The sequence below is a fragment of the Gorilla gorilla genome, chromosome 21 (assembly GCF_029281585.2).
Source record: "Gorilla gorilla gorilla isolate KB3781 chromosome 21, NHGRI_mGorGor1-v2.1_pri, whole genome shotgun sequence".
Classification (NCBI taxonomy): Eukaryota; Metazoa; Chordata; class Mammalia; order Primates; family Hominidae; genus Gorilla; species Gorilla gorilla.
In genome coordinates, this window is record NC_073245.2 from 70,926,767 (window position 1) to 70,941,725 (window position 14,959).

At 41.9% G+C, this 14,959-nt stretch overlaps 1 protein-coding gene across 9 annotated transcripts in view; it reads left to right on the forward strand.

Annotated features, from left to right (window-relative positions):
- Positions 1–813: 813 nt before the first annotated feature.
- Positions 814–14,959, forward strand: part of STX16 (syntaxin 16) — a 65,571-nt gene continuing 51,425 nt past the window's right edge. For 2 of the 9 annotated variants that reach the window (XM_063702378.1, XM_004062435.5), the window contains exons 1-2: positions 1,136–1,983; positions 9,511–9,522. In XM_063702378.1, coding sequence (XP_063558448.1) covers positions 1,903–1,983; positions 9,511–9,522 — 93 coding nt within the window. In that variant the 5' untranslated portion in view covers positions 1,136–1,902. Of the gene's footprint in view, positions 2,035–9,510; positions 9,523–14,959 lie in introns of all 9 variants that reach the window. The other 7 variants (XM_063702376.1, XM_063702380.1, XM_004062438.5 and 4 more) reach the window with 7 other exon arrangements.

The window sequence follows — 14,959 nt, forward strand, 5'->3', positions numbered from 1 at the left end:
CTCGGTCCTTTGTTGGAACCCAGCACCGCAGCCCGGCCCGCAGCCTCGCCCCGCAAGGGGAAGCCGGCCCTGCACTAGGAAGCCGGCCCTGCACAGGCCCGGGGCCCGGAAGGCGCCGCCGTACAGCTCTGCTCCCCCGACCCGCTCCGGCCGCGCGCTGGGCCAGGCCCTTGGCCTTAAGCCTCCCGGGCGGCTCCGGGCCGGACCCGGGTCTCCGTCGCGGGGCGCCAGCCTGTTTGTGGGTGCCGTGCTCGGGCCCGGGCAGCCCCTGCCCGACGCGGCCCCGCGGAGCCCCTGCACGAACCCCGCCGACCTGGCCCGGGGCGGCAAGTCGAGGTGCTTAGGGCGCCCCGGGCCCGGCCAACCGTGGAAAACCGGGCCCGGGGCACGGCGGGGCGCGGGGGTCGCAGGGCCAGGGCCCAGGCAGGGAACAGAGATTTTTTTCGCGGGGAGGGGGGTGGGAGGTGTCAAAGTTTTCGGGGAACTTTTCCACTTGAGATTCCACGACCCTGCAGTGCCCCCTACAGAAAGCGGCAGCTGGGGAGGGCGGGCGCCCCCGACGACCCCCGACTGCCAGCGGCGGCGCGGCCAGGCTGCCTGGAGTTCTCGCTTCCTTTTTTTTTTTTTTTTTTTCCTCCTTTTATTTCCTCCTGGTTGTTTGTCGGATACATCTTTTTCCAGAGTGGAGAAAAAAAAAAAAAAAAAAAAAAAGCGAGCGCCGCCGCCTGCAGTAGAGCGTGCTCGGCCTGCAGAGGCAGTCGTCTCCAACTTTTCCTCTCCCGCTCCAACTCCCCGCGCCCAAAACTTCAGTTCTTGGGGAGCCCAAATTTGCCTGCCGCGCAACTTCCACTCTAATTCTGGGACCAAGGGCCCTGGCAGCGGTTTGCAGCCTGGGGGCCACGCTCCCCAGGCTCAGGCCTGCTCGTTGGCCTGCTCCTAGTGCCTGGACCCAGTTGGGGGAGGCGAAACAGGGCGCCCGAGGAGCACCCCGGGAGAGGGCGGAGCACTTCCGTGCCCCGGGGCAGGAGTGCAGGGAGCTCCCGCGCCCGGAACGTTGCGAGCAAGGCTTGCAAGCGTCGCAGGGGGGCACTCGCGAGGGACGGACAGGAAGAGGGCCAGGGGGGAACGCCAGAACCCGGGACCACAGCACGGAAACGGCCCGGGGCTGAGCTGCAGTCAGATCCGGGGATGGAGGGAGCCGGAGAAGAGGAGTGAGAAGGCCGGGGAGGCAGGCCCTGCTGTCTTCCTGCAGGCCGGCAGCCTGCTGGCAGTGGAGGACCAGGCCGTCCAGGAAAGGAAGGGGTCAGGAGGTCGGGCAGGGCCTCAGCAGGTTCAGACAAGTCCCCAGAAGGGAGCTGCAGGCGCCCTCGAGTCCAGGCCCCAAGCCTGGCTCCGGTTGTCCAAAGAGGGCCTAGGCCAGGCCTCTGGTGCGGAAACTGAGTCACAGCCAGACCTCAGGGCACGGCCTAGACGCTTACCAGCCAAAGTTAGGGGTAGAGAGCAGAGACCTTCGGGGGGTCTCAGGGAGTAAGGGGCTTCAGGGCCTCCCAGTCTAGAGCCGGATTGGCGAGTTAGACGCTTGTAGATCCAAGGTTGGATTGGGGTGGGGTCTCTGGGACGTTGGATCGCTACGCAAGGATTGGGGGGATTCAAGTGCTTAGAGATCGAAGTCTGTCCTGGGTAGGGGGAGTCAGACAATTGGAAAGCCTAGGTCGTTATTTGGGGAGGGGTCTCTACGCCTTGGCGAAGCGCACAGCTGCATCTTTTTGGCTTGAGGCCTGAGGCCTTGTCGAGAAGCTTCCGTGAAAGGGTGGGCCAGCCGGGCCACGAGAAAGAAAGTGAATAAATCAGGAATATAAGTGGGCGGGGGGCCCCTGAGAGGGGGGTCGCAAAGGGTGAGACATGGCCACCAGGCGTTTAACCGACGCTTTCTTGTTGTTGCGGAATAATTCCATCCAAAACCGGCAGCTGTTAGCCGAGCAAGTGAGTAGTCACACCACCTCCAGCCCTCTGCATTCACGTAGCATTGCTGCGGTGAGTCTCCTGGCGGCCTCTCCGACACACGGACCGTGTGCACTGCGGCTCTGCCTGTTTGTCTGTCTCTGTCTGTCTCTCTGTTTAAAAAAAGAAGATAAGAATAATAAGATCTCTTGGCTAGAGTCAGGGGGCATCTGTAGCCCTGGATGGGGAAGAAGCGGTGCTGTGAGGCCGCAGCTCCACCTCTGCCCCGTCTTCTCCTCACTTCCGCAGCACCCCCCCCCGCACCCCCCGCCTTGGCGTCACTGCGCTACAGGCCGCCTGTAATTTACATATGTTTTATCGCTAACATTGGGAAGCATTGGGCCTTTCTGAAGCCTTTTTGTTTCGTTTTGTTTGAAGCTCCCCTCCCCCCAATAATGAGCCTCAGTTTGGTCCTAATGGCTGGGTCGCGGGATCGTAGACCCAAATCCTTGCAAAATGAACGACTCCCTCCCCTCAAAGAGGAGGGAGTTGTGTTGTTGTTTTGTTTTGTTTTGTTTTTCCGCCCGTTTTCTTTTAACGGCCCCGCAGCCCTCTGTGTGGCCTTGTTCCCTGTGAATAATTGCCTCACTGTTCTTCCTGGGGGCTCGCGTTTGTGAGACTCAAGGTGCTAGCCTCTTCACTTTCCATTTCCCAGACAGGAAATTAAGCTTTCCTCTCCATTCGAACTTTTTAAAAAAAGCCTGAGGAGGTATATGTGAAAATTAACCCCGTAAAATAGCACTTTTTTAAAAAAATTAACCAGAACCTTTAGTTAGCCTAGCAGTAGCGTTTTTTAAGGGTGGTCCTGGAAAAATTACTGTTTGGGATTTGTTTTTAACGGGGGCTACTTTTCCCTTTCTGAGCCTCAGTTTACTGCTCTGTTAAATAAGGGGCGAGTCTGGATGATCTATACCAGACAGTGCTCGTTAGCTCTGTAATGTCTTCAATTGAAAAGTGAAGTTATGAAACTGGCTGTAGTTCAGGCTACCTGCTGTAGGCAGGCTAGGTTGGAATAGAAGCAGCGTTGGAACAGGCGGGGAATAGCCATCCCAGGACCACATTCTTGGGGGTTATACTTGATATTAGGCAATTTTGGAACATTCATTTCACCTCTTAGGGACTGTATTGCCAGTTTATTTTTTTCTTTATGGCTTTATCTAAATGCTTCAGGAAAATTTTGCCATATGTCATGATTATCATGTCTACAAAGACAGTTTCTCCTTTTTGTAAGTCACAGGTGGAGAATGTCTTTGGCCATATAACTGACAGAAAAGTCATTTTAAGCCGTGTGAGCGGTTTCAGGAATAAAAGCATGTAAACTCAGGTCAAAAAGCCTAGAAATAGGGACAGAGTGTGTGTGAGATTTCAATTAATTAAGAAGTTGAAGGGCTTTTTTTACATTTATAAACGGAAAGGAATTACATTATATTGAAATAAATGTAAAGATGTCTGGTAGCATAGAAACAGGCTAATTCTAGCGCTAATTTTGAAGAAGAAATAATCCAAGAAATCGAGTAGAAATTGGATGAATTCAATTCCTTAATGGAACTTCAGTAATGTTAAATAAGAACTGCATGTTCCTTAAATGACTTGATTTTGTGCTGCCTCAAAAACTACTGAAACTCATATTGAGATTTCTAAGGTATCAGTTTTAATTGATTGAAAAACATATTGTTTATTTTTCAATTTTTAATCATTAAGGTTCAAAATACCCTGAACCTTTGGGTAACATGAGGGTTTTTTTTTTTTTCCTCCGATTAAGTCAGACTGTTTAAAAACCTAGTATCTGAGACGGGAAGCTTTTTAAAAGTGCATCTCTGAATCAAACCACTTTAGAAAATTATTTTCTAAGTTAGGCAATTTTAAAAAATATTTAAACTAAGCAGAATAATTAAAAATGGATAGTTAAAGTATACAGTTTGGAAAAATAGATATGTCAGGGTATATACAGATACATTTAGCTAACTCACAGTTTTTTGAAAATAGATTTCTAAACCCAACTAAAAATACATTTCTAAGAACGTTAAAAAATGTTTTCTAAATGTCATACCATTGAAAATGTTAATATTTATATTAGTCTGACCATTTGAAATCTTTCTCAGATCATTGAAAGCAGTCATATCATTTAAAATATCCTTATAGTCAATCCATACTATCTAAAAAATAGGTTTTGCAGTCTAACAAACATAGTTTGCCTGAATTAAAATTTAAAAAGAAAACACAAATTTATATATTTTAATTGTGTTAAAAAATGGCATGTCATAAATTTCTGAAGTATTTAGGGTTGAAGTGTTACGTCTTCACTTTGCTTACAGGTGATTCTTAACAAAATCTGTTCTGCACACAGTATGGCGAAATGCTAACAAGACTAAATAGAGGTTATGATGTTTTCAACTTTTCTGGAAGTTGGAAAAGCTTTATAAACATTTTGAAGCAAAAGCCATGTTTAACACAATTTGTAAAATCTATTGAGTAACTCTTAGCAATGCTTTTCACTGCATATCTAGCTCACAAAAAATTTAAAGCCTTGTTTCTGACTTGTAAATTTCAAAGCCATGTAGCAAACCAAACAAAATCGTATCTGTCAAATTTTGAATATGGACTAGGTATTAGGTGACATTAAGGAATTAATTATAATACATTACGTTTGCTAATTTTATTAGAGATGCCTACTGAAATGTTTAGTGGTGAAATGTCAAGGCGTCTTATCTAAGTCCTTAAACCCCTCCAAAAATAGAGGAAGCAAATAAGGCAAATTGTTACTCATTGTTGAGTCTAGTGATGAGTATGTGGGGGACATTTTACCATTTTGTAGGCTTTTCTGCATGTTTGAAAATTTTTAAATAGAAACTTAAAATAAGTATATTTGTTATAGTAAAGTAAAACAGTTAAAAAGAGGCAATTTGTAAATACATGTCTAACACTCAGGCAATTTGAAAGGAAGAAATTAAACCTAAGTTTAACTTAATTTAAAAAATAATAACCTGGAATTTTAAGTTTCCAGTTAGAAGAAAAAGCTGTAGACTTTTATCTTGATGCATTTGATACCAACTAAAAATACACCTAAAATAACAGACTTTTAAAAAAAAAATTGTAATCCTAAATTTTGACGTCTTATTTCAGGAAAAAGCTGCAGAAATTAATTGCAGAGTAGTGTGTATCTTACACCTCAAAGCAAAGCACACCTAAAGCCATGCCATTCAAAAAATTTAAACATGCATTTTTTGCATCCTAGTTTGAGGGAAAAAACTAGAATTTGGTTGTTGTAGTGGGGTTATTGTGTGTCCCTGTGCATGCATACAGGGTTTTGCAGCATTCAGGCAAATATGTCAAATAAACAGGAATTTAAGGAGGATACGCAGTGACCAGATAAACACAAAGCCTCAAGGGCCAGAAGGAACCTAAAGGTCATTTGGCCTAATGTCCCCATTTGTGATAACCCCTCATGCCTATCTTATTTGGCCATGGTCTATGACAATGACGGAAAATGCCAGCAGCTCCATGATTTTTACCACTAAAAAGTCTTTGCCTGTTAATCCCACCTATTTGTGTCCTGGGGTCCTGCTTTTAGTTCTGTTCCTTCGGGTCTTCCTTCTGTCTGGTAACCCTGCAGCCTTGTTACCCAGAGTTCTTTCCAGGCCTAGCATTCCCGGCTCAGAGTGGTTATGCTTTTTTCCTATAAATGATGTTTAGTTTTTCTGTATCCTTTTTAAATTTCAGCACCCAGAACTGAGCAAAATTCTACTTTTTTGTGTTCTTAGTTGTATTAAAGTTAGTAAAACTAATTGTTAAAAAACAGACAGGTTTGACTTTATACACTCCTAAAAAATGCAGTTGCATTTCCCATGCATTTTGCTTTGGCCTCAGTTTTGAGTGCCCCATCACGTTCATGCCTCAGGGCAGCATGAAATAAAGGAAAGAGCACTGAGAATTGAATCTGAGAATTGAGGCCTAAGTCCTGTTCTGCTGCAGGCTCAGAGTGTGTCCTTAGGCAAGCCTTTAATCTTTTTGGACATTTTTTGCCTCATTTGTAAACTGAGGGGTTTGAGTTAGGTGATTTCCAGCAGCCCTATTGATTCAACAGTATTTTCTCAAGTTCTGTTTTAATACATTGTTTCTCCTGACTTTAGCTTTAATTTGAAAAGGAGAAATTCATAGTCAACAGTGTTGTAGCTGTCAGTCCAAGGTTACTGACAGAAATCCTTAGAAGTAGCCCCAGTACTGTGCAAAAGTAACTTTCACATTATTATGCCAGCCAAGTGCAGGTTTTAAGGTAGCAACTCATTCAAGCAGCTTGGCTTTAGGAAATTGAAATGGATTTATGAAGCTAAACAGTTATTCAAAATAAATTGTAAAGTCATAAAGAAATGAATGAAAGGTAGATATTGAGATGCTCTTCTGATCTGATGAAATTCTGTATGGATTTGTGTGGTTTCCTTCGATCTCCGGGAATGGATCTAATATAGGGGTTGGAGCTACTTTGTTAGTGTTTACTGCCTAATCTATACTCTGCTTTAAAATAATGCATAATCTATAATTGGAAGCTAGCGTTAATTGGTCTTAGATTAGTTTGAAACATAAGCACATTATTTTTAATAAAATGTGTGCTTTAGGAAAAAGGAAATTAAGGATTAACTGTGGTTATAAGAAACCTGAGGTCCTTATTCAGGCTTGACTACAATATTAGCTAAGATTTATGGAGAGTTTACTTTGTGCCTGGCTCTGGGCTAAGCCCTTTCTGTGTGTAAGCTCAGCTCATCTTCACAGTGCTGTATCAAATAAGTGCTATTGTTTTTCTCAGATACAGATAAGGAAACAGATTTTAGAGGAGGTAGGAAACTGGCCCAGTGTCACCCACCTGATGGTTGGGGGCTGTGATTGGAACTCTGGCAAACCTGGCTTCAGAGCCCCGTGCTCACCTCCTGGGCCACTCTGGTGTTGGCTGCATTTTCAGAACTTGTGCTGCAGATCCTGGAAAATGGAAGGACCTATTGTTTTAAAACAATTTTTTTTCTTGCAATAGGCTAGCATCTTTCTTTATCTCACTTTACGAACCTTAACATAGTCAATTTTAACTTGCAGATTGAAGATTCTAAGTTTTAGTACAAGCTGAGTCTGTTGGAAAATTAGTTCTCTGTCTTTAGAATCCAAGTATGAAATCATTATGTATTTCTCTTTAGATCTACTTGCTTTTCTACTTTTAAAGATTCCATGGGAGCAGTGAGGCTTACTTTGAGAATAAGGGTACTTTGTTGGATAAAAGTAAAGCAAACTTTTATTTTGGCAGTAACGGAAATAAAGTAAATATCACTATAGCATAGACCTGTGTTTCCAACTCATTTTGCTCAACTTTTCCAGACTTCCTGAGTAAACACAGATGGGTTTCCACTTATTTTTCAGTTTTATGTAGAAAGTTCTTTAGACTATAAATTCCACATGCTACTTGGAGTTTTCAATGTTTGCTTGATTGCATGCCATTGGCAGGTCAAAAACCTAGATTTAGACATTATAAAGATTTAGAAGGTGATGATGTGTAGCGACGTGTTTTCATTTGGCTTTATTTTGGTCTTTCTTGATGGTAATTCTAAATGTTTTAATTCAGGTCTTGACTAAATTTCCTGGTAATTTGGTGGCAGACAGAGTTTTGAAAGCCTTCTATTTTTAAATAGCAGAATGGTGGGGAGGGTCTTTGAAAAGGTGACCTTAATTTAATATTCCTGATGTGGTAGTAGCTGCCTATCACAAGTAATTCCCTGAATTGTTAATAAAATTAGAGAGGCTGGAGGGTGGGGTGGAAAGAGACCTGAACACCTGGGTCTGTCCCCAGTCTGACCATTAACAAGCTCTGTGGCTTCGAGCAATGCATTTATACATTTTGAAGCTTAGTTTTCTTATTTGTAAGACAAGAGTTATTTCTAGCCCTAGAATCCCATGATTCTGATTTCACCTCTTATCAACTAATAATTATAGAAATCAGAAGATCAGGGTGTGTGTGCTCGGTTAATAATCCAAGAGCATAGGCACATGTGCAGCAGAGATTTTAACCGAGGTTTGCAATAGTACATCGTTCAAAGATTAAATGCCAGGGAGCCGCTGCAGAATAGGAAGAAGACTGAGATACTCAAGTTAGGGATTTTGTCTTGCATCATGTTTTATTAATAAAAGATTTTAATGTTCTCTTAATGTTAAGCTTTTAAGAAATAAAAACATTTTTTCTTTGTAAAGTAAAAGGTAATTAAATCAGCTTTCCATTTGATTTATTAATATCGTCTAGTACTACTATTATGGCAGGGTGTGTATAGAGTTCTTTTTTGCTCTCATAGAAAATTGTGGAAGGGATGAAGAGGATTTGCAGCTTTTCATAATGTCATCTAACTGAATTTTTACGTGGAGTAAAGTTTGATTACATTTTTATTGCTATCATTGTTTAATAATATTTTGACCCTGATAGAGCAGCTTCATTTGCACTATTTTTAAATAAGAAAGTTATGTTTTATTTTCTAAATTTACTGCTAAACATAAAAAAACACAATTAATTATTGAATTTCACCACTAATTATTTCAGTGATCAATACTGTACAAAAAAAAAGACCTACTTGTTTAGATTATCTGTCATTAGTAAATGTCTGTCCAGAAGATAGAGTTCCATGTTGATCTAAAAAAGAACCTTTAGTTTTCAATTGAAACTTAACCCTCTGGTGTCATGCTTCTCCCTTCCCCCTCCCCTTAAAAGAAAAAAATTATTCTTACCTTTTGTTTTGTCTCGTTTGCTTGCTTTTATAAGAGCTTTATGAATAACTGTACGCTTTCTAGCTAATAATAATACATACCAAGAGATGGTAAGAGTTTTTCTTTTATTTTGCCACCTGTGTCTCTCTCCGGGAAAGAGTGGTTTCTCAGCTCTCTTACTACCAGGGATGAAGCCGTGTCTGCGGGATGTAATTTGCAGAGACCTTACATATGTGGTCACTCACATGTTATCTGAATACAGCTACAGACAATTTTTGTGGGTCATTTATTTTTTAATTTTGTTGCATTTGCAGGTCTGATTTACATGCTAAAATATACATTTATTTAACATGGTAAAATTACATTTTAGCTCTGCTCTCTTATTTTATTTTCCTAAGGGAAATTAGAATGTGGTATTGTATGTGATATTTGGTGTTTATGAAACAGATTAACAGCATATTTTAGTGAAACCAAAGCAAGTGTGTTTTATCTGTTTCCAGTGTATTTTAATATTTACAGTCATTTTTTGCTTGTTTCCTAGCTCATTTTCAAAACAACCACAGTAAATAAAAATTAAAGCATATATTGTTGTAGCTTAATTTAAAAAAAAAAGAAAAGGAGATTTTAAAATGCCTTGCTTAGTGGATCTTTATATTTAGTCAGCTTAAAATCTCAGTGTTTTCTCAACTGACCATGCCTTGTCTGTCTGTCTGTCCCATGCTGCTTTCTTTGTGCTTTCCCTAACTGGATGGGACTGATGGGGACAACATGTCTCTTCAGGAGCTGGACGAGGTATTGTGTTTCGAATATTTTTATATGTTGGGTAATTTGAGTTTATAAAATACCTACTTTTCCTGAAGTCTTTGCTCATATATAAAATGCTAACAGCTTATACATATTTAGCATTTGTTTTGATTACTTTATACTTTTTTTAACAGTTTAATATGTAGAATTTAATCTATTTTCACACCATGTGAACTGATGATTTGAAAAAGGCTTTGGGAAGATCGTTTACTAGTCTTGAGTAAGTGTCTTAACTTTGGAAGCAGTAAAGGTTGAACACTTTCTTCAAGGAAGCCAGAATGTTTTGAGAATTAATGTCTGTAGCTTCCGGATTTCTGAGAGGTGAGTCGTGCACTTCCTCAGGTAGACAGTATAGAAGGCCAGCATGTCTGTGAAGGCCCTAAATGAGAAGGACTGTAGCCACGGCAACTGTGGGAGGGTCTTCCTTGTCTCTCCTGTCTGGAATGAGATGACACCCAGTGGATGCACCTGGAGCTATTGTCACCTGGGCCCAGTTCTGCATCTCCTAGCTGGGGGTGCCTTTGGCCTTTTTATTAGCTACTAGCATCTTGCCCAGAAGGTGGAGAGAGTATATATTCAAAGCACTTTATTTTAGTAGCCCGAGTAAAAGGGTTGAGAAAAAATGAGATTAAAACTGTTGTTAATGTTTATGTCTATTGTCTGTTTCAGCATTGAAGGGGTAGGAATATTTTTCCTGAGTATAGACCTTTTAAATAGAGTGAGGGAGAGGTGAGGGTTGTTCTTGTTTGTTTTCATTTAGAAGTATGAATCGTAAAGTAGGATTGGGAGGATCACTGTCCTTAAAACCAGTGGGGTCCTAACTAGTAGATTCAGATCTACCTATATATTCTAAAAACCTTAACTAGTTGATAATGACAACAGACTGAGCATAGCCTAAGTAGCCTTCATTGGGAACTGGTTAAATATATTGTGTAGCATCTCTGACCCTCTGTAACAGGTAAATAGTGAGGCCCATCCATGAGAGCTGCAGTGGAATGAGCCCCAGACACATGGCGGAGTGGAAAGACCCAGATGCAGAGTAGCATGGATAATATGATTCCTGCTCCTTTTTTTTTTTTTTTTTTCAGGAAAAATAACTCATATTTATGCTTGTGTGTGCTTAAAAAATTCCTGAAAAGATACACAAGAAACTATTAACAGTGGATACACCCCAAGAAACATCTGGGATAGAAAACTTCCTTTCTATTGCAAACCCTTTTCGTAGGGTGGATATATATTTTTAAACCATGTGCATGTATACTTTGCCACTAAAAACAATTAGTTTTTTTAAAAAAACCACTTAACGGGTAGCTGACTGAGCCAGGTGTCATGGTCATGCCTGTGTGGGGGTTTCGTTTCCCATTCAGGAACCTCACTGCCAGCTCCCCGCCTGGGCACTGGGCCCTGGAGAGGGCTTGGGGGCTTGGAGAGCAGGCATTCTGAGTTAAAATAGATGTTGCTACTGGCTGAACAGTTTGAAGATATGGAGCTTATGACCTCAAAAGGAAGTGTATAGGGTGTGGGGGAGGGTAACAAATTATGGAACCACTTAGGTTGAAGAACCATTTGAATAATGTTCCAAGGAGGGGCACATAAGTGGTCATAATTACTTCGGGGTCTGCTGTCTGAACCGATTTCCAGTCTTTCCTACTTCCTTTTTCAGGCAGCAAGTTCCAGAAACTGGCTACTCACTGCATGAACTTGGCAGGCCCTTTTGCTTTTCTTATGCTTCACCTCTAAGGGCTTAAAAGGGAGTCTTCACGCTCTGTGATCAGAGGCCCTGCGTAGAGAGCACTATCTCCTCCACGCACACCCCAGTGCTATTAGAAATGCAGGTTGCTGCCTCATCGTGGGTGCCCACGGCCACCTCATTTCCTTGTGCGTTGCACTTGCCTCTTTTGCTCTTTTGTGCAGCGCCGTTATCTTTTTCATGAAGTGTGGCTTCCACAATTGTCTGTGACGTACATTTTATTTACCTCGTGTATTCATTCCACTCGTTTCTTGTGGGCTCACTCAGCTGGTTGTGACTGTGCATTCAGGACTCTGAAGTGCCAGGTACTGGCCTAGGAGCAGGGGGTGTGGTTGGGGACAGTGTCCAGAGGCTTCTTTGAAGCTGAAGCAGGGCCTCACATTGGCATCTCTGGAAATAGTGAACACCCAGCTCCAGAGTGGATTAGATGGTAGCCACCCCTTTATAGGGGAGGCCTGAGCAAATGTCCCTGAGTGCATATCACTTGCATCTCCCAGAGTAAAGGCATCTGACGGCCTCACTTCAGAGGCTTCCTGCAGTCTGTCCATGTTTGATTGTCATTCTCCTCCTCTAGCCTGAGTACCCTGGAGATGTCACTTTTCCTTCTCAGAAAACACTAAGTAAGGTGTTCCCTGAGGAGGACCCGAGCCCACCATTGGTTCTCTTACCCAGGGAAGTGTCTGGCCCTCTCCTTTGTTCTCTGTCTTTAATCTACTTCCCGTCTTATGACAAAGAAATCTCTGGGAGTTTTTAAACTCAAGATAAGAATTATTTTAAAAGTCACAAGATAACAAATGTCAAGCCCCCAAACCACACTGCCTGGAGGACTGCACATCTGGGAGTGCCTGGGCCGGGCCCCAGTGTCCATGTTGGTGAAATAGGGAGCGGCGCTCCTCTGAAGGATTGTTGTTGGGACTGGCATGGGCCAGGTCAGTAGCAGTGCTCAGTACAGTGCTCACAGAAGGCAGGGAGGGATGGATTGCTCCCCTCTTTTTTCTTCCCCTCAGAGTATGTATGTTAGTTGAGAAAAAAGGAAAATCAGTGAAACTTAACAACAGTATCAGGGTGATGTGATTCTCAAGTGTTTTTATCTCTATATTTTTTGTATCATTTTATTTATTTTTATTTTTTTGAGACAGAGTCTCACTGTGTCGCCCAGGCTAGAGTGCAGTGGCGCGATCTCGGCTCACTGCAACCTCTGCCTCCCCAGTTCAAGCGATTCTGCTGCCTCAGCCTCCTGAGTAGCTGGGACTACAGGTGTGTGCCACCATGCGTGGCTATTTTATTTATTTATTTATTTTTGTATTTTTTAGTAGAGACAGAGTTTTGACACGTTGCTCAGGCTGGTCTCGAACTCCTGAGCTCAAGTGATCTGCCTGCCTTGGCCTCCCAAGTGCTAGGATTACAGGCGTGAGCCACTGCGTCATCCTATGCCATTTTAAAAGTATTTATTTTGACCATTTATTAATTTCATAATTAGAAAAGGTAAGCATTATTTTAAAATTATTACAGGTTTAGAAAAATGTAGTGCTGACATCACTTTTTTCTTTTATCCACATGCTTATTCACTTCTCCAACAACTCGGATTTCTTAAGCCTAATTGTCTATTAGCGAAGGAGTCTGACTTCATCATACAGGCTCCCAGAGTTTCACGTGGAAGCGTGAGTTGCCAGTCTGTTGATTTTCAGTGTCCCTTCTGGACTTTCTAAGTGTTCATTGCCATAGACAGTCCAGAATTATCAGTATTGTTCTCATTACCAATGCGTTATGGCTAAACTTAGTTGATTTTTTTAGATGGAGAGGAGGTGTATCTGACTTTTCCAATCTCCACAGAGGCTTTGCTATTTCTGTAATCTTAGTCTACACTAAATCAGCCTTCAGGGAAAGGCAGGGTTTTTAAGAGTAGGAGGGCCATAGATTTGGAACAGCAAGATTTATAAGAGAGAATGTGTATGTTCTTTCCATAGATGGAGAACTTGTCCATACTGGCTGGTACTCTTTAAATGGACAAATGTCAACATTTGAAGTGGATCAAAGGCAAAAGATACCTTTAGTGAGACTGGCAGGAAAGCCATTGGGTGTGCTGTTTTGAACATCTGTTGGATTTTTTTCTGCATTTGTCTCAGGAAGGATGGCTCTAGGTTAGGGTAGCGGACCCCAGTAGTTCTTGGAGAGAGGAACTACATATCAAAGAGACAAGAATTCTTAATTCTCTTAAGTACAATTTTTATTTAAAAAATATGGAAAGATTTTTTTTTTTTTACTTCAGAAGCACAAATTTATTTATTTATTTATTTATTGAGATGGAGTCTCGCTCTGTCTTAATAAAAGGCTGGAGCACATTGGCACGATCTTGGCTCACTGCAACCTCTGCCTTCCGGGTTCAAGTGATTCTCCTGCCTCAGCTTCCCGAGTAGCTGGGATTACAGGTGCATGCCACCATGCCCAGCTAATTTTTGTATTTTCAGTAGAGACGGGGTTTCACCATGCTGGCTAGGCTGGTCTTGAACTCCCGACCTCAGGCAATCTGCCTGCCTCGGCCTCCCATAGAGCTGGGATTACCGGCGTGAGCCACCGTGGCCAGCCGCACAAACCAACATCATATATTTGGAGGGGGCACCATGTTGAAATTCAGTAAGGGTAAGGAGAGAGAATAGAAACCTGGCCATTTTTTAAGATCTGTATGAAATAGGATGGCAGCTTGAAAATTGATACATATGCTGGATCTTCAACAATAAGAAGACGTTTTTAAATGGGAAGTGAGACTTCTGAAATTAAAAGGGTGCTTATATTGCACATAAAATTTTTTTATGTCCATATTTGTTCCCATTTCAAATAGTTGACGCTTATCTTCAACAATTGTTTTCCCTTCCCAAAACATACTGTCTTGTTTTTTAATAGTACGTACTGTGATACACATTACAAATCCATACTGCTAAAAGAAATGACACATTTCTTCTCAATAGGGCGGTGTTTCTTTATTATAATGAACTATAGCTATAGACTGTATCATAAAAGAGACAAATTATTCGCTATTTAAAGTTTTCATTCCCAAAGAATCAGCTGTTCTATCTTACTGGCAAAACTCTGATACAATGTGTGGGAAAGCTAGTAACAGCTGAGCAGGCTGGCATCCATGCCGTTCATGTAGGAATCTCTTAATTAGCAAGCTTCCTTAGGACCCTTAACAAAGAGTGTGTTCTCCCCACTTTTGATTTACATCTAATTTGGGGGGAACACATGCATAAAGTCAAGTACTGCTTCAAAGAGTTGTATTCACTTCAACCGACTTTTCATATGTGGTTTATAATTTGTTGTTTTGGATAAAATGATACTAATCCCAATGCAGGTAAATTTAGATAGATACCATCTCTCTGTCTTCTTTAGTTTAATGTGTATTTGTAAACAGTAAAAACAGTACAAAATAAGATCATGAGCTTAAAAACTCTAAAATCACTATAAATAATTACTGATTGAAATGTGTAATAATAAAATATAGTGGATTCGATAATAAACTGGTGTAGTGGAAATTCTAGGACCCATGAAGAGGTTAGCAATTTTAGATTTTACTTTGTATAAACAGCTGGAGTTCAAGTTCTGTTCCAGTCCAGCAATACTGTAGACAGCATCTGATGTATGGCTGGCAGGTGCTGGGAGCTGGGCCTGTGGTTTGTC